This window comes from Enhydra lutris, unplaced genomic scaffold, assembly GCF_002288905.1.
Source record: "Enhydra lutris kenyoni isolate GAN:26980312 unplaced genomic scaffold, ASM228890v2 scaffoldscaffold51, whole genome shotgun sequence".
Taxonomy (NCBI): domain Eukaryota; kingdom Metazoa; phylum Chordata; class Mammalia; order Carnivora; family Mustelidae; genus Enhydra; species Enhydra lutris.
In genome coordinates this window covers 4,945,518-4,960,491 of record NW_019154135.1, presented here as the reverse complement: position 1 = coordinate 4,960,491, position 14,974 = coordinate 4,945,518, and the positions used below count along the sequence as shown (strand labels likewise).

At 42.3% G+C, this 14,974-nt stretch overlaps 1 protein-coding gene across 1 annotated transcript in view; it reads right to left on the bottom strand.

Annotated features, from left to right (window-relative positions):
- Positions 1-5,188: 5,188 nt before the first annotated feature.
- Positions 5,189-14,974, bottom strand: part of LOC111157036 (serine/threonine kinase 17a) — a 40,311-nt gene continuing 30,525 nt past the window's right edge. The window contains exons 4-7 of the mRNA XM_022518244.1: positions 10,131-10,257; positions 7,196-7,244; positions 6,929-7,108; positions 5,189-6,158 (exon numbers count right to left, since the gene is read on the bottom strand). Of these exons, the coding sequence (XP_022373952.1) occupies positions 5,834-6,158; positions 6,929-7,108; positions 7,196-7,244; positions 10,131-10,257 (681 nt within the window). The 3' untranslated portion in view covers positions 5,189-5,833. The remainder of the gene's footprint in view (positions 6,159-6,928; positions 7,109-7,195; positions 7,245-10,130; positions 10,258-14,974) is intronic.

Here is a 14,974-nt window from a genome sequence, read left to right as displayed (position 1 = left end):
TCTGCCTGCCATTCTGTCTGCCTGTGCTCGCTCGCTCTCCTTCTCTCTCTCTGATAAATAAATAAAATCTTAAAAAAAAAAACAAAACAAAACTAATGATGTACTATATGTTGGCTAACATAACATTTTGAAAAATCAGGAAAAGAAAAGAAAAACTAGAATTTTACAATCCAGGGTAGGAAAGTGGGAGATGAAAAAAACAGGCCTCTCAGATACAGGTCTATATCACAGATCACATACAGTGTAGTGTCTTTTATCACTAAATAATAAGCCTTAGAGGCAGAAATTACTTTTTCTCCACCACATAATACTTTTAAAAAATAGCTTTTAAATTTAGCTACCATGTGTCAGTTACGTTGCAGTCTTAAGAATTTACTTCCAAGTTTTATAAAGTGAGAAACTATAAACCAATCTCTCCCATGAATGTTGCTGCAAAATTCTAAATTTTAGCAACTGAATCTAGCAACATATAGTAAGTGACGTATTGTATTTTGCAAAATATTGTGCTGCCTATCCCTTTGCAGTGCCCCCCTCCATGGGATGACTATATAGCCCTGCTTTGAACTTAGGTGTCACCCCGTGGCTTGTTTTGGCCGGTGAATTTGTGAGTGGAAGTGATAGGGAAGACTTCTGAGTAGATGTTTTAAGGGCCAGGGAACCAAGGTCTGGTTCCCCATGTCCTCTTTTCGCTCTTCCCTAAAATCAGTAATATTCTAGATAGTAGCTACCCTGGGGACTCAGGTTCTGGAACGAAGCTATGTGACAGAGCTTACCGCTGAAGCATGATGGGCCGTGTAGCACATATGAGAAATAACCGCGATAAGCCCCGAAGATCAGCGGCCAGTTTTACATCAGCCTAGTCTAGCCTCTTGTAATTGTTCACATCAACTGAGAGAGGTTTATTTCAGGAGTGCTCGGTGGCTCAATCATTAATAGAGCTAAGGAGGCGAAATTAGGATACTTTCATACAGGATCCCCAGTTCCCCTTGCAGGAGAGGAGTGTGTGCACATGCCTGCATTCCCCAAAGCCAATAGCTCACTCAATGAGAAAACTACCAGAGGTTTTTTCCACTCAAGTCAGAAACAAGATGAGGATGCACTATATCCACTATTAACACTGTGTTATATCGGGTGTAGTTAGGCAAAAAAAAAAAAAAAAAAAAAAAAATGAAAAAAGCAAGAGGCCTAAAACCTAGGAAGAGGAAAGCAGTTACTGTTTAGGTAGATTATATGACTACATATCAGCAAAACCCAAAAGAATCTGTGGAAAACTACAGAGTACGTAGTGGAGAGTATAAGATTAATATAGAAAAATCTTCATGTATACAAGTAGTAACCAGTTTGAAGAAATAATGGAGATCAGACCCTATCTACAGCAGCAGAAAACAAATTATTTAGGAAAAAAACTTAGCAAAAAATCTGCCAAACTTAGAAGTGCTAAAACACTACCAACAGATGCAAAGTACGACTGGACAAATACAAAGGCTTACCACATTCATGGATAGCAAGGTTCTTCGTCGGAAAGATGCCAGTCCTCCTGGAGTTAAGTTTAATGTGTACCAGTAAAGATAACATGAGGGATTTTTAAAAGATCAGCTAATTAGTTATAAACTCATTTGGAAGAATAAGCAAAGGCAGCCAGGAAATCCCAGCAAAGCAAGAGCAAGGAGGGAGGGCTTGTCCTGTCAGACATTAAAATATAAATAATGCAGCGCCGACCCGCACAGAGAACACAGACGCATGTCCAAGTGCACACGGAAACCTGGTTATGGTAACCACTAGCATCCGAGTCGGGAGGGAGTGGGGGACATCTGAACAATGATGACAGCTGATAGCTATATGCAAAAGATAAAAACCGGACAGCTAGATGCAGAAAGACAGCATCGGATCCACTGTCAACCATACAAGTAACAATTAGATCAAAGATCTAAATGTAAAAGGAAACCGTCTCGATACTAGCAAAATTATAGGTAACTCTTAGAACCTGGAAGTAGAGAGATCTTCCCAATGAGTCACCATCTACAAATGATAAGGGAAATTAATAAGCTTGACTGTATAAAAACAAATTTCTGCATGTCTAGAAATAACAAAAAGCAAATGCTAAAGTGGGGGAAATATTTACCTTTTTTTACAAGACGTATTTATTTGAAAGAGAGTCAGGAGGGGCAAAAGGAGAAGGGGAGATCATCTCAAACAGACTCCCCAGCAGGTCCACAACCCACACGACCTGAGGGGAAACCAAGAGCCAGACCCTCACCAACTGAGCCACTCACGTGCCCCAACATTTATAATTTAAATCATGAAAGTTAACATCCATAATTTGTAAGGAGCAAAAGTAGAGAAAAACCATAACCTGGTAGAAAACTGAGCAAAAGATACTAATGAATGAATTCACAGAAAAAAAATGCAAGTGAATTATATTAAAGTTCAACCTCATTCTTAAAAAGAATGCAAATTAAAACTAGTGATACCATTTTTCTTCGAGCAAATTGGCAATAATTCCTAAGTGTGAGAACCTACTTTCTTGAAAAGCTGTGAGGAAACAGGCTCTCTTAAATTGCAGATGGGATGGGAACACAGTGATACAACTTCTGTAGAGGGGAACTTGACAATATCTAGAAGAATGTTATGTACCTTTACCATTTGACCCACCAATCCCATTTCTGAGACTGTGTGCTAAAAAGCAGCTGACAAAAATACAAAATGCCATTTACATAGTATATACTTAATGAACTCTATTTGTAATAGCAAAAACTGGAGACCTACAACCAAAATATCCATCAACAAACTTTGAAACCTTGGATACTTTAAAATCAATGAATCTCTATTATAAAATTGTGATTATTGAATGTTGGTTGATGAGTACATAGGGATTTATTTTACCATTTTCTTCTATTTTGTGAATTTCTGAAATTGGCAATTTTTATGTTAAGTAGCATTTCACTGTTTTCCAGGGGTAGTTTCCTTTCCTGAATATTAAGGCCACTGAAACATCTTTTTATGCTCTTTCATGAATTCTTATAATAAACCAGGAGTTTTCAGAGTAAGTGATAAATTAGGTATCATAACATTTCAGGCAAAACACTTCCCTTCTCCCTAGTATTTTTTTAAATTCTGCAACTAAATGAAGGTACTAGATGGTAAATAACCTTGAACAATTTTGACTATTTTAGTTTCATCAATGCAATTTAATTCTTACAAGTGTGTGTGAGTTTAAAATGTATTTAGGATTAGTTTGTTAATACTTGGCTAATAACCTTTCCCCCTACATAGGACCATCTATGTTGGTGCCAAGATCAATCCTGCTTTGGTTTCTGTGGCCTGAGCTAAAGACCACGCGTTACATTACTAGGACTGTAACTCAACTCTTGTCCAACATTCTCTGAGCAGCCTTTATGACTTTTTCTCTATTAAATTTTCTTCCAAACTGAGGTCAGTTGTAAAAGTTCTAGGAGTTTGTGGTTTTCTCTTAGCACCTGACCTTCCTCTAAAAGAGTGTGGCATTTTCTCCTACTTTTCATGTGAAAACAACAAAACATTAAAAATTTCCCAACTGACTAAAACCACTTATACATTTTGCCTATTTCATAAACTTCTCAAGCTAAAATATGACAATATGGAATTCATTATTAAAAATGGACTTACAAATTCTATGAACAAATTCAATAATACTGGTTTGGTTCTTCGTAAGCTTGTTAAAAGAAAAAATTAACATCATTAGGTGAGTATAAAGCTAACTGTTAAGTCACTAACGGAAAGATTTTATTTGGCCCAATTTCGTGAAGGCTCTTCAGGCCCTGTATAAGTCAGAAAATGTCAGTATATCTTTACATGTGTTTACAAAAGCCACTAAAGATGCAGCGCACTGCCAACAGCCAAGTGGCCAGCTGGAAGAAAACAGGTTTTTTTTTTTAAACAAATACAGCAACTACATTAAATGTATTTATTTTGAATGTAATGTAAAGTGGCTTGCAAAAAAAATCTAAATGTTACCTAAATGTTCTGGTTTTAAAACTGGACAAATCTATCAAGTATAAAACTGTGTCCCTCAATAGTGGACATTTTTTTCTCACCTCCCTTCTATTTTTGTCGGAGAGAGGTTTACAAAAATGTGCCTAAACTTGTGTTTTTCCTCTTCCAAGAGGAAGGGAACTTACCTGCGGCTTCACACAGTGGTCACGGGTTTTCACAGAAAACCCTGCCATCGTGGCAGCATTTCCTCTTCCTCCTCCTATAGCTCGTTTAGAAACGCTGGTTTCCGAGAAACTGTAAATACGGCCGATTTAGTGAGAAACTCAAACTGCCGGTTGGAACTGCCTCATCAGCTTCGGCTGATGCTGTATGAAGGTCGCGGGGCTCTGACACCTGCAGGGCAGGGTCCCGTACGGCACACCGCACACGCTTACAGCACGTGGTTAGGTGCTGCCACCAGCTCAGGACCCGGACATTTAAGAACTCGTGCAGAAGAGAGCATCGAGTGAGCCCCGAAGAGCAACTGTGAAGGGACTGGTCGGGCGACAGACCGGTTATATTCACAAGTCTCCTGACACCCTGAGCCTAATAAAAGATAAATAAGGACATGACTCAGACTTTTTTGTGTGAGAAAGATGTTTAGTTGCTTTAAGTTATACGGCGTACACTTTTACATTTCCATTTTTTAATAGGAATTTATTGCTCACTATGGGGCCTACTTCCAACTGAAGTGTTGATCCTAATCAAATTAAATTCTACGGAGTATCTTCATGTGAGTTCTGGGAATGGCTTCTTCCCTGATGACACAGTATCCAATGTCATGTTTTTCATGAACAAAATAAAGTTTATAAATATTTTGTTTTTTTATAACGTCTTAGTACAGTCAGAGGGCACAGAAGTAGAGGCTCAATGGCTAGGATGAATATGCTTCATCTCTTACCCTCTCGGGGGTTTTATTAACAAAAACAATGTAATAGCATCTTTTCACTGACCAAAGCAACCCCATGTTGATCAGATCACACGGACACTTGCAAGTGACAAGCACGTGAGAAGGCGGCACAGGTGCCACCTCCTTAAAGACAGTAGACAAGTAACCTGTGGTAGGGGAACTGGCTGAGAAGTCAGCACTGGTTTACGTTACAGGATTACTTAACCTTGACCTTAAAACCAGAATAGTCTGAGGTGAAAATTCATCACCACTCTTATGACACTGAAGAAAAAAAAAAAAAAATGAGCCAGGGCTTTTCACTGATAGGTTACAAGCATTAGGCAAAAGCAAAGACAAGAGAAGTCAAATCAAGTCAATATAAAGCAGTAATAAAATATAAAAATATTATCAAACTCTAGTGGATGTTATTCTAAATTTGGAAGATACATAATTAAAAAGCTTACTCCCCCCTCCAAAAAATCCAAAGTGAAAAAGTATCAATTTTAGCAAAGATATCTATATCTATATATATTCATATATATATGCAGATATAGATGCACATGAATAATGCTAAATAGATTTACAAAGATGTTAATTTGGCACTTTTACTTGGATTTTTAAAGAAAGGAAATACAGATATCTTTGCATAACAAATTCTCATTCTGGAGAAACAAGATTTAGAAAATAAAGGTTCAAACATCTCCCTTCTTAAAAAAATAACATGGACAGAGATAACTTTACCCGTTAAAACTCCTGTTTGGCAGCTTTATAAATCTGTCTTGATATAACTAACTCCACAAGTTTGACAAAGTTATTTTAGTTTCTATCAGTGATACCTGGTTTATCCACTTTCAGTACATGTACCATGTGGCCAGAAGTCCATAAATAATGTTTTCAATGCAGAAATCTTAAAGTTTTAAAGGGAAGTACTGCTCAGTAGATAAATTCTCCTGGAATTTCTTGTAGCAAAGGTTCCTCAAACTTAAATCGTTTGGAAATGGCCTTTTGCTCCATTTTCTCTTTTTCAGACTGTCTGCATTGTCCTAAAGTATATGAAGTAAATACAATTAACTCCTCTGTTGCACCTGATTCCTCGGTTTCCGGTTTCTGAGTATCTGAATTAATTTCAGGCACAGCATCACCTTCTTGGAGTGCATTTGCTGCTTCTAATGCCCCTTTCACTTTGAAAGAAGGATCGTGAACACTGCTCTCCGTCAACCACGGATGCTTTAGACATTCTTCGGCTGTGGCTCGATCTCTGTAAAATGAAACACATTTCACACTTAAGACAGTTTAAAATCTCAACTAGAGGGGCACCTGGAGGTTCAGTTAAGCCTCTGCCTTTGGCTCAGGTCCGTGATCTTGGGGACCTGGAATCGAGCCCCGCATCGGGCTCCCCGCTCAGCAGGGAGTCTGCTTTTCCCTCTCCCTCTGCCCTCAACTCATTCTTTCTCAAATAAATAATCTTAAAAAAAAAAAAAAATAAAACTTCAATTATAAATTAGAGCATACCGGGAGGTCCCCTGGCTAGCTCAGTCGGTAGAGCACGTGACTCCTGATCTCAGGGCTGAGTATGCGCTCCATACTGGGTAGAGAGATTACTCAAAAAATAAAATCTTAAAAATACGTAAATCAGAGCATAAGGTGTATTTATTGTATTATATATGGGGAGGTATGAAGAGTTGACAAGAATCTTATTGTGATCCCTGAGTAAGACTGGGAGTTTTGGCATCTGTGTGCAAATGCCATTCCCACAGTGTTGGAAAACACTCGAAGGAAGAGATCTCTGAAAAGCCCTTTTGGAAGACCAAACAGACAGACAATAGCTGTTTCACTGAGATGCGGCTCACGTTTTCTAAGAAACTTCATTTTTGACATTTCCTTTCAACAAATACAAATGGACTCAAGGTTTCATCTAGTTTAATGTCTACATTGTCCTGCCTTCCGTTTGGTGTTTCAGGTTAGCTGGCTTTTGCTGAGAGCAGATCACTCAAAAATGGACAAAGATCAGTATTCGCTAATACTTACTCAGGTTTCTTAACTAAAAGTGCCTTGATGAAGTCAATAGCAGACTCAGACACGACATCAAATTCTTCCTCAGAATAACTTAAACTCATTTGAGAGATGTTTAGGAATGTTTCTTGTTTATTATCACCTAAGAAAGGTGAGACTCCTGTGAGCATGACATATGTTAACACTCCAATGCTCCTAAAGCAGAATGAAAATATAAGAAAAATTAGTATCCTACTCATTTCTTGAAACCAATTTGATCAAGTTTTCAGAAATAACTCTTACCACATATCCGTCGCCATGCTGATAGGATCGTAACTAAGAATTTCGGGAGCTAGTATCAGAAACAAGAAAACATTTAGCTGTGTGAAAAAAAAATTCCTAATTTGCACTTTGAAATAAAAGTTTTTTTAAAATACGCATCAGAAACTCTACGACACCACCAAGATTTGGGCTAACATGAAATAGCATTATATAAATTAACATGAATTACTGTAAAGTCTAACTAGGTGTAATTAACTTATTTTCCCACCAGCACCCTCCATTGTTGGGTCTTAATATTTTTTAAATACCCGAATGCATGAGCACTGTAACAGGAAGTGACAGCTCTGACTCCTTCCTCTTCCCATACCCACGATAATCGAGCGTCCTCTCTGACAGATGACGGCTTTTAAATCTTTCTCGATGCCATCCAGGGCGCTGCTTCCCCCTGACTTGCACCCTAGTCCATGGCACTTTCCCCTGACCTCCCTGATCTCTTCTCCGTGCTGCGGCCGGAGGAGGTTTTAAGATGTCCACCCACTGACAAAAAGTCAATCAACAAGGTTAAAGAAAAAACTGGGCATTCTCAGATGACACGCATCACACACACAGACAACAAGTTGCCTCTGTAGAGTCCTGGAAAACAGCATGCTTTGATAACGTGTAACTAAACTGTCCCAGCAAGCGATACAAAAGGCATTCTCAAATGTGCAAGGACTTAGGAGAAATTTATGAAAATCCTCCTTGAAAGGCAAACTCACTGATATAATCCAGTCAACCACAAGATGAGTATTTTTTTCAAAAGTGGGAAGAACTCAAGACAGGCAATCAAGTATTGAATCCATTTATAAACAGATCAAAAACTAAACAACTGTGGTAATTACAATTTAAAAAAGGGGGGGGGTGAAGATATCTAATCCTAGGAAAAAACAAAACACTCAAGTCACATACTCATCACTGGTAGGGGACGGGGGGACACACACACACAAACACCCCAATATTGAGGGAGGAAGAAAAGGTTGGGAGAAAATGTTAGGTAGGTTAATTTCAACTTCACCTTCTGATACTGAGTCGTGAAACAGAGGTTATGAATATTATTTTAAAGTTTTAAAAGAAACTATTAGGAAATTTAAAATGAAATGCACAGCATCCAAACTACTGGAGGGGAAAAGGAGACCAAAGAACTGCTGGGAAGAGGGAGCAGGAAGTAAGAGTAGCTTCCTTTCTCATGTTTATTATAAACTGAACACGGACGTAAGAGTTGATAGAGCCAATCTGATGGGTAGTATTATGGTAGCCCCATTTTAGGGACAGAGGCATGGGGGGTCTAAAGAGATTTCAGGACCGAGGTCACGTGTACAGCCCGCTGCCCAGACAGGATTCTGTAAAGAGAACAAGTTGGGAGGCTTACACTCACCTTGAAAGTGCGGTAAGGAAAGAGAGGAGAGGCCCCCTGGTTTGTCTCTATTATATAGTTCTGAATTATTTTTAGTTTTCTTGGATTGGGAATTACTTTTATAATAAAGATAGTTCTGGTTTTTTGGAGGGGGGAAAAAAAAAGTTCTTGGTAGAAAACTGAGAATGGACCCAAAGAACAGAAAGCATAAAATAAAACATAAGAGAACTCCCTTCAGGGCAGTAACCACCACAAGGTTCTCATCTCACAGCCCTGCGTTCCGCGTTTGCTCCGGTCTGCAAGGCTCTCGACCGGCTGAGGGATCTGGGCTGCTGCTTCCCAAGAGGAGGCCTGCGAAGCCCCATCCTTAAACCTTCCTGAGTGGTCACGACACACACTGGAATTTAAGTGTTCTAGCCCACAAAGAACACATGAACATTCTGAAGGTTTGTCTGCCAGTGGTATCTTTCATTACCTAATTAAGGATGTTTCTAATCGTAGGACTTTAATTTTAAAGCGTTGAGTTATATATTTTGCACTATCATTGCCCAACAGCTTTGTTTTCCTCAACCCTATCCGTCCTCTGGAATTGACACTTCTTGTAAACAAAGTCCAACTACCCTCGGCTCCTCTCCGAAAGGAGGCCTCGGCTGCCCAGGCCCTCTAGAAATGCAGCCAGCCTGTCCCCTTCACACCTCCAACCTCCGCCTTCTCCCCTGCCCCTGGCTGCTGTCATCGGACACAAAACCACCCCCTGACCCGCCGGCCACCACCCTGGACAGTGTCTGCACTCGTGTCTGCCCTGGGCAGCCTGGCGTCCAGCTTCTGCTCCTATAGGTCTAGAGCGCCGCGGGCCACAGCCCTAGTAATGATGGAGAACTGTTCCAGCTCTGAAATTGTAATTGTAAATATTGTAAACTCTTGGTCACCACCTTTACACTCTTTCACTGCCTTGCTCTGCTTCCGGGTATCTTTTTTAACCTCATTCAGGCCACAGCTCCTTTTGCGTCCTGTAGTTCTGCCAGTCTGTCCAAAAAGTCAGAGTTCACTTATTTTTGAACCAAACTGAAAAGCCACGGTTCATCCCTTCGGCTGCTCTTGTACCTTCAAGGCTTAACACTTCTTTCTGCCAGAAGCTCTCGACCCTGCATTAATCCAACGACAACGAAATGCCACATGCCGACTGTTTCACAGGGCTTGCGATTACCCAGCAATGTTTGTTATGAACTTAAAGTTCTTTAAAGGTCCTTACTTGTTAAACATCCTCCCACCTTCAGGTAACCTGATATCCTATACTTTGTTAAGAAAATCCTTTTTGATTCCTTTTAGAAGCGAGCCCTTCAAATTCTCTTGATTCCCTTCAGGAAAGCTATCATCAGTTTGGTAACTTACCGTTTAATGTTTACCATTTTTAAATTTTTACACAAAAGAAGGACTCTGATGGTAGAATTTTAACACAGCAGATGGCCTGCCCCACTGTTAACCACGCCGCATGTGAGCTCCCTAACGAAGACGATGCCTGACCCCAAATGCAGAACATAACCCCCTCTCAGGAGTACTTACCCACATATTCAGGAGTACCCATAATTTCTCGGAGCTCTTCGCTGTTCTTCATTATTCTTGAAAGACCAAAATCAACTATCTTAATGTCACCCAGCGGAGATGCACTTGTCAGCAGAATATTCTGAGGCTAAAAAATACAGAAAGAGCAAGTAGCCCATAAAGCCTACACAGCTCGCCGGTGAAACCGGGATCGACAAATGGAACAGCAGCAGTCATTCACTAAATACTTCTACAATATATTTACAATACATAAGGCAACAGGCCTCATACAATCTCTTCCCCTTGTACTGGCTCCCGCTCAGCACATAAATGTGCATCTACCCCATCTTAAAAACAAAACCAAGCCACTCATAAATATCCTATAAAACTCCCCATTTCTTTCTAGCCAACGCACTCACTCCGGGCTACTCCCTCAAAGCTCAGCTTCTAGAAAGCACGGCTGTGTACACTTGCTGTCACTTCTCAGTGCAGCTTAGTCTGGATTTTGCCCCCTCTCTTAGCTCTAGCTGTTCTTACTAAGATCACAAAATCTTTAATAATCAAAGACCCCCCAAATCGAATGAATGTCTTTCAAGGCACCATTGTGGCTCTATGATTTGGCCTGCCAACCACCCTTTTACACACTCTTGGATGTTTTCCTCCTTAATAGATCTCTCACCATTTTCTAAAGATTTCTTCCTTGTTCCCTCCTTTTAAATACTGGTGTTGCCCCAGATCCCTCGTTGTCTGGCCCTCCACTATGTCATCTACTACCGAAGCTTCAACCGCCACTTACAGGCTAGTGACCTCTATCCTAAGCCCCTCGCTGATGCATAGATCCAATTAAAATCAGATCTTTTCATTTGGCTGAAATGGGCCACAGCTTCAACTCCCACTACTGAGCAAGGCCATCAATCCAGTAAACAGCTCGGGCAAGAGCTCTTCCTTCAGCCCCATCCACCCCATGTCTCTCCTCCTCCTCCTCCTCCTCCTCTTTTTTTTTTTTTTTAAGATTTTATTTATTTGACACAGAGAGAGAGAGATCACAAATAGGCAGAGAGGCAGGCAGAGAGAGGAGGAAGAAGGCTCCCCGCCGAGCAGGGAGCCCGATGTGGGACTCGATCCCAGGACCCTGAGATCATAACCTGAGCTGAAGGCAGAGGCTTAACCCACTGAGCCACCCAGGCACCCCATGCCTCTCCTTCTATACGCCCAATGTCATTGCCCGGGTCAAGCACTGGGCGGAATCAACCTAAAGTGCTGTCTCCTTCATTTTCAACCATGTCTCACACCTAGTGAAGTCACCAGCATGCCAGTACCATGTCCCAAATCTCAAAACCCCCAACTGCTTCAAGTTTGGGCTTTCATTATTTCTCACCTGGACCACTACCCTCCTGCCTCTAATTTTCCCCATCTTCAACCCATCCTTCACTGAACAATGATCTTGCCATAAAGTAAGTCTGATCATGATACTGGTTGCTAGTCCTCACCCACGAACACATTCTCGGAGGGAATGTATTTGACAATGGGCAACAGAGCTACCCAAGGCCAAGGCCAAATAACCTCAGACACTTTTACATAAAAAGTCAAACATATATGCTAGAAAATAAAATTCACTTTAATTTTTAAAATAAAATGACTTTTTAAAGATTTTATTTATCAAGAGAGATCACAAGTAGGCAGAGAGGCAGGCGGAGAGAGACGGAGGAAGCAGGCTTCCTGCTGAGCAGAGAGCCCAATGCGGGGCTCGATCCCAGGACCCTGGGATCATGACCTGAGCCAAAGGCAGAGGCTTTAACCCACTGAGCCACCCAGGCGCCCCAAAATAAAATCACTTTTGAAAGAAAAGTTTATGTTGCTTCAGAAAAGGGCTGCACTTCCTGTCTTCTGCCATTAAGAATATTTCCAAAGATAAATTGAGAACCATTTGTACCAATAAAGTATAAATACCTCACTACAGCACCCCAAGTGTTTCATGATCTGGCTTCTGCCTCCTCTTCACGATTCACCTCCTGCCACCCTCCCACAGGCAATCTGTGTTCCAAATCCAACAAGCTGTAATCCCTAAACAAGACGTGCACACCCCCATCTCATGCCCTTGCCTTCTGTGCTCCCTTCGCTCAGGAAGCCCTCTCCCCTTCTCTGCTTGCAAATTTAGTTCCATCATTCACTCCATGCGTGGCGGGTCTCAGCAAGGCATCGGTGCCTCAAGAAAGCCAACTCTGACGCCCCCTCTGGCCCTCCAGGGAGGGCTCGATGCCTGTCCCCCTCTACTCCACAACACCTTGTATGTGACAGACGTATGCCCCTGCTTGGTTTGTTGTCTTTTCCTCTCCCCTCTGTCACACTGTGGTTCTCCAGAGGTTTGTAATGAACGGTAACATCTCCCTTCCTTCCATGCATATCCAGCCACTCCATCTGACTTGTCTCCTCCTTCCTCTCCCATAGGTCACTACAATCCAATGACCTAATCCCACGCTTTCTGAACGACCGCCTTAGCAGTGCCTGACGTCGCTGCCGCTCCTTCCTTGTTTACAGACTCTTTTACTCTTGGCTTCCACAGCAAAGCACTATCCTGCTTTTCCTCCTAACTCTCTGGCTGCTGCTTCTGTCTCCTTTGTGGGTTCATCGTCCTTTAACTGGCCCATTCAATGGGTTTCTCACAGCCTGGTCTCGAGGCTCCCCGCTCTCACCTGACACAGTGCATCTGTACCCAGGGCCTAAGTATCGCCTAGACATTATGAGTCACAGATTCTTATCTCTGGCTCAGACCTCTTCAACCAACTGCTTACCTAATCTCCCTCCTTTGATGTCTCACAGCTACCTCAAATTCAGGACGCCCAAACCACACTATTTTCCCTCCCAAATCAGATTCCCCATATGCCAGTGACTGTCACTTCAGGGAATGCCACTCTCACCTAGCAAGGTAGAAGAAAACACTAAGAATCACCTTGGCCATTCCTCTCTCCCCACTTTCTCCTCATTTAGCTGACGTTTCACTACACCCTATGGAGTTTAAGTCATAAATTTAAGCATTTGTAGACTTTATTTCTCTCCAACTACAGAACACTCATTCAAGGTACCATCAAGTGTTTGCTCAATTGCAACAGCCTCTAAATGGTTTGCTAGGCTCTATTTCGCCCAGCCTTCTGTAGACAGAAGGATCTTTTGCTCCATACAAACCTGATCTGTCACCCCCTGCCTCAACCCGTCAGTAGCTTCCCGTTAGCCCTAACCTCCAAACTCCTTAGCGTGCATGCAAACCCCTGCTGGTCCGAGCTCCTCCCTGGCTCTCCAGACTCATCAGTAACCTGTTCCCCTTGGCTCGGCGACGGTGGAGACTGTCTCGGCAGACACTGTCCAGTGTCTCCTACTTGCCATGCTCGCGCTCACAACAGTATCTTTGTGTCCTTTTCTCCCCATTCTTCTATGCATCATGTCAGCTTGCTGAGAAGACCTCTAGGATGGCAGCGAAGAGATTCTAACAATGTTCAACAGGCAAGAACATATGAAACAGGAAGTTGAGGTCTAGGTGGTTCCTCTCTTTTAAAGGGGTTACTGTCTCCCAACCGTCCCTCCTGCCCTTCTCTATTAGGAAAATGCTTGTAGACTGACCCAAGTCTGGATTCAGGGGCAGAGAAGGAAGAATCCCCGGCTCCAGGAGTCACGCAGTGGGCCGGCACCCGGGGGGCACACATTAGCTGCTGCTTGAATGAAAGGAAGAGACAGAACTATACAAAAGAATCTAACAGGTGTCCACTTTGTGTCAGGATTGGAGGCACTGCAAATACGAGTGATCCCAACTCTCCGGTGACAGTTCCCCATCAGAAGAGAAATCACAGGGAAGCACCCAGCAGGCTCGACTAGCTCTGCTGTGCGTTTCAAGTGTGCTCGTGGACAAAGCGCTCAGGCCATCCATCAGCGAGAATAATTCAGCCTTGGAGAATTGTACAGGAGAGAAGTGAGCAGACCTTGGAAGAGGAAAAGGATACTGTCACTTATTCAAAAAAATTTTACTGAATGCCTACTGGGAAAACAGAAAATAAGACCTAAATCCCACGTTCTTTTGGAGGCTTACATTCCAATGGAGACAAAGAAGCACGAGTAAGTAGTAACACCTCGGGTGGTTTTAAGAACTAAGGAGAACTCAGTAGGGAAATGGATGGGAGTGTCTGCTGGGTGTGTCTGTTGTGCATGAGTGTGCTGGTTCCGGGTAGTCAGGCAAGGTTTCTCTGAGAAGGCAGTATTGAGCTACAAAGGAGCCAGTCACAGCACAATACTCGGGGGCCTGGCGTTGGCAGGGGGCATTCCGGGGAGAGGAAAGACCCCGCCAGAAGCAAGGACAAGCTATGAGTGGAGGAACGGCAAACCGGAGAACAGCACAAAGGTGGAAGGAACGAGTGCAGTGGCAGGCAAAGCCTAGTGAGCAGATGGGGGCGGAGGAACAGGAATCAGAGGCTTTGTGAGGCATTCTGCAAGAACTGGTAGAAGACAGACTAGAGGGGAGGTCAAGAGGACATCCCAGGGAAAGAAAAGGCCACACACCGAAGTATATATAGGTGAGCTAATATACAGCGTGATGCGTGCAAGGGATTCTCAAATACGAGAATGTCTTCGAAGAATGTGCCTCTACCCTGTTTTTGCAGTCCTGAAAGGGAGAGAGAGAATGAGGAAGATATGAAGAAGCACGGAATAAAACAAAACAAAACAAAAACAGAAGAAACTTTACACTTCCAGTGACCAAATCCACAGCCCAATGGGACTGATGCTGTGGAGGCACAAGGTGCTTAGATCATTCACTGATTAATAGAGCCAAGGTCAGCAAGAGAGGACAACTGGTTCCATTCGGATTCTCAGACCCAGAA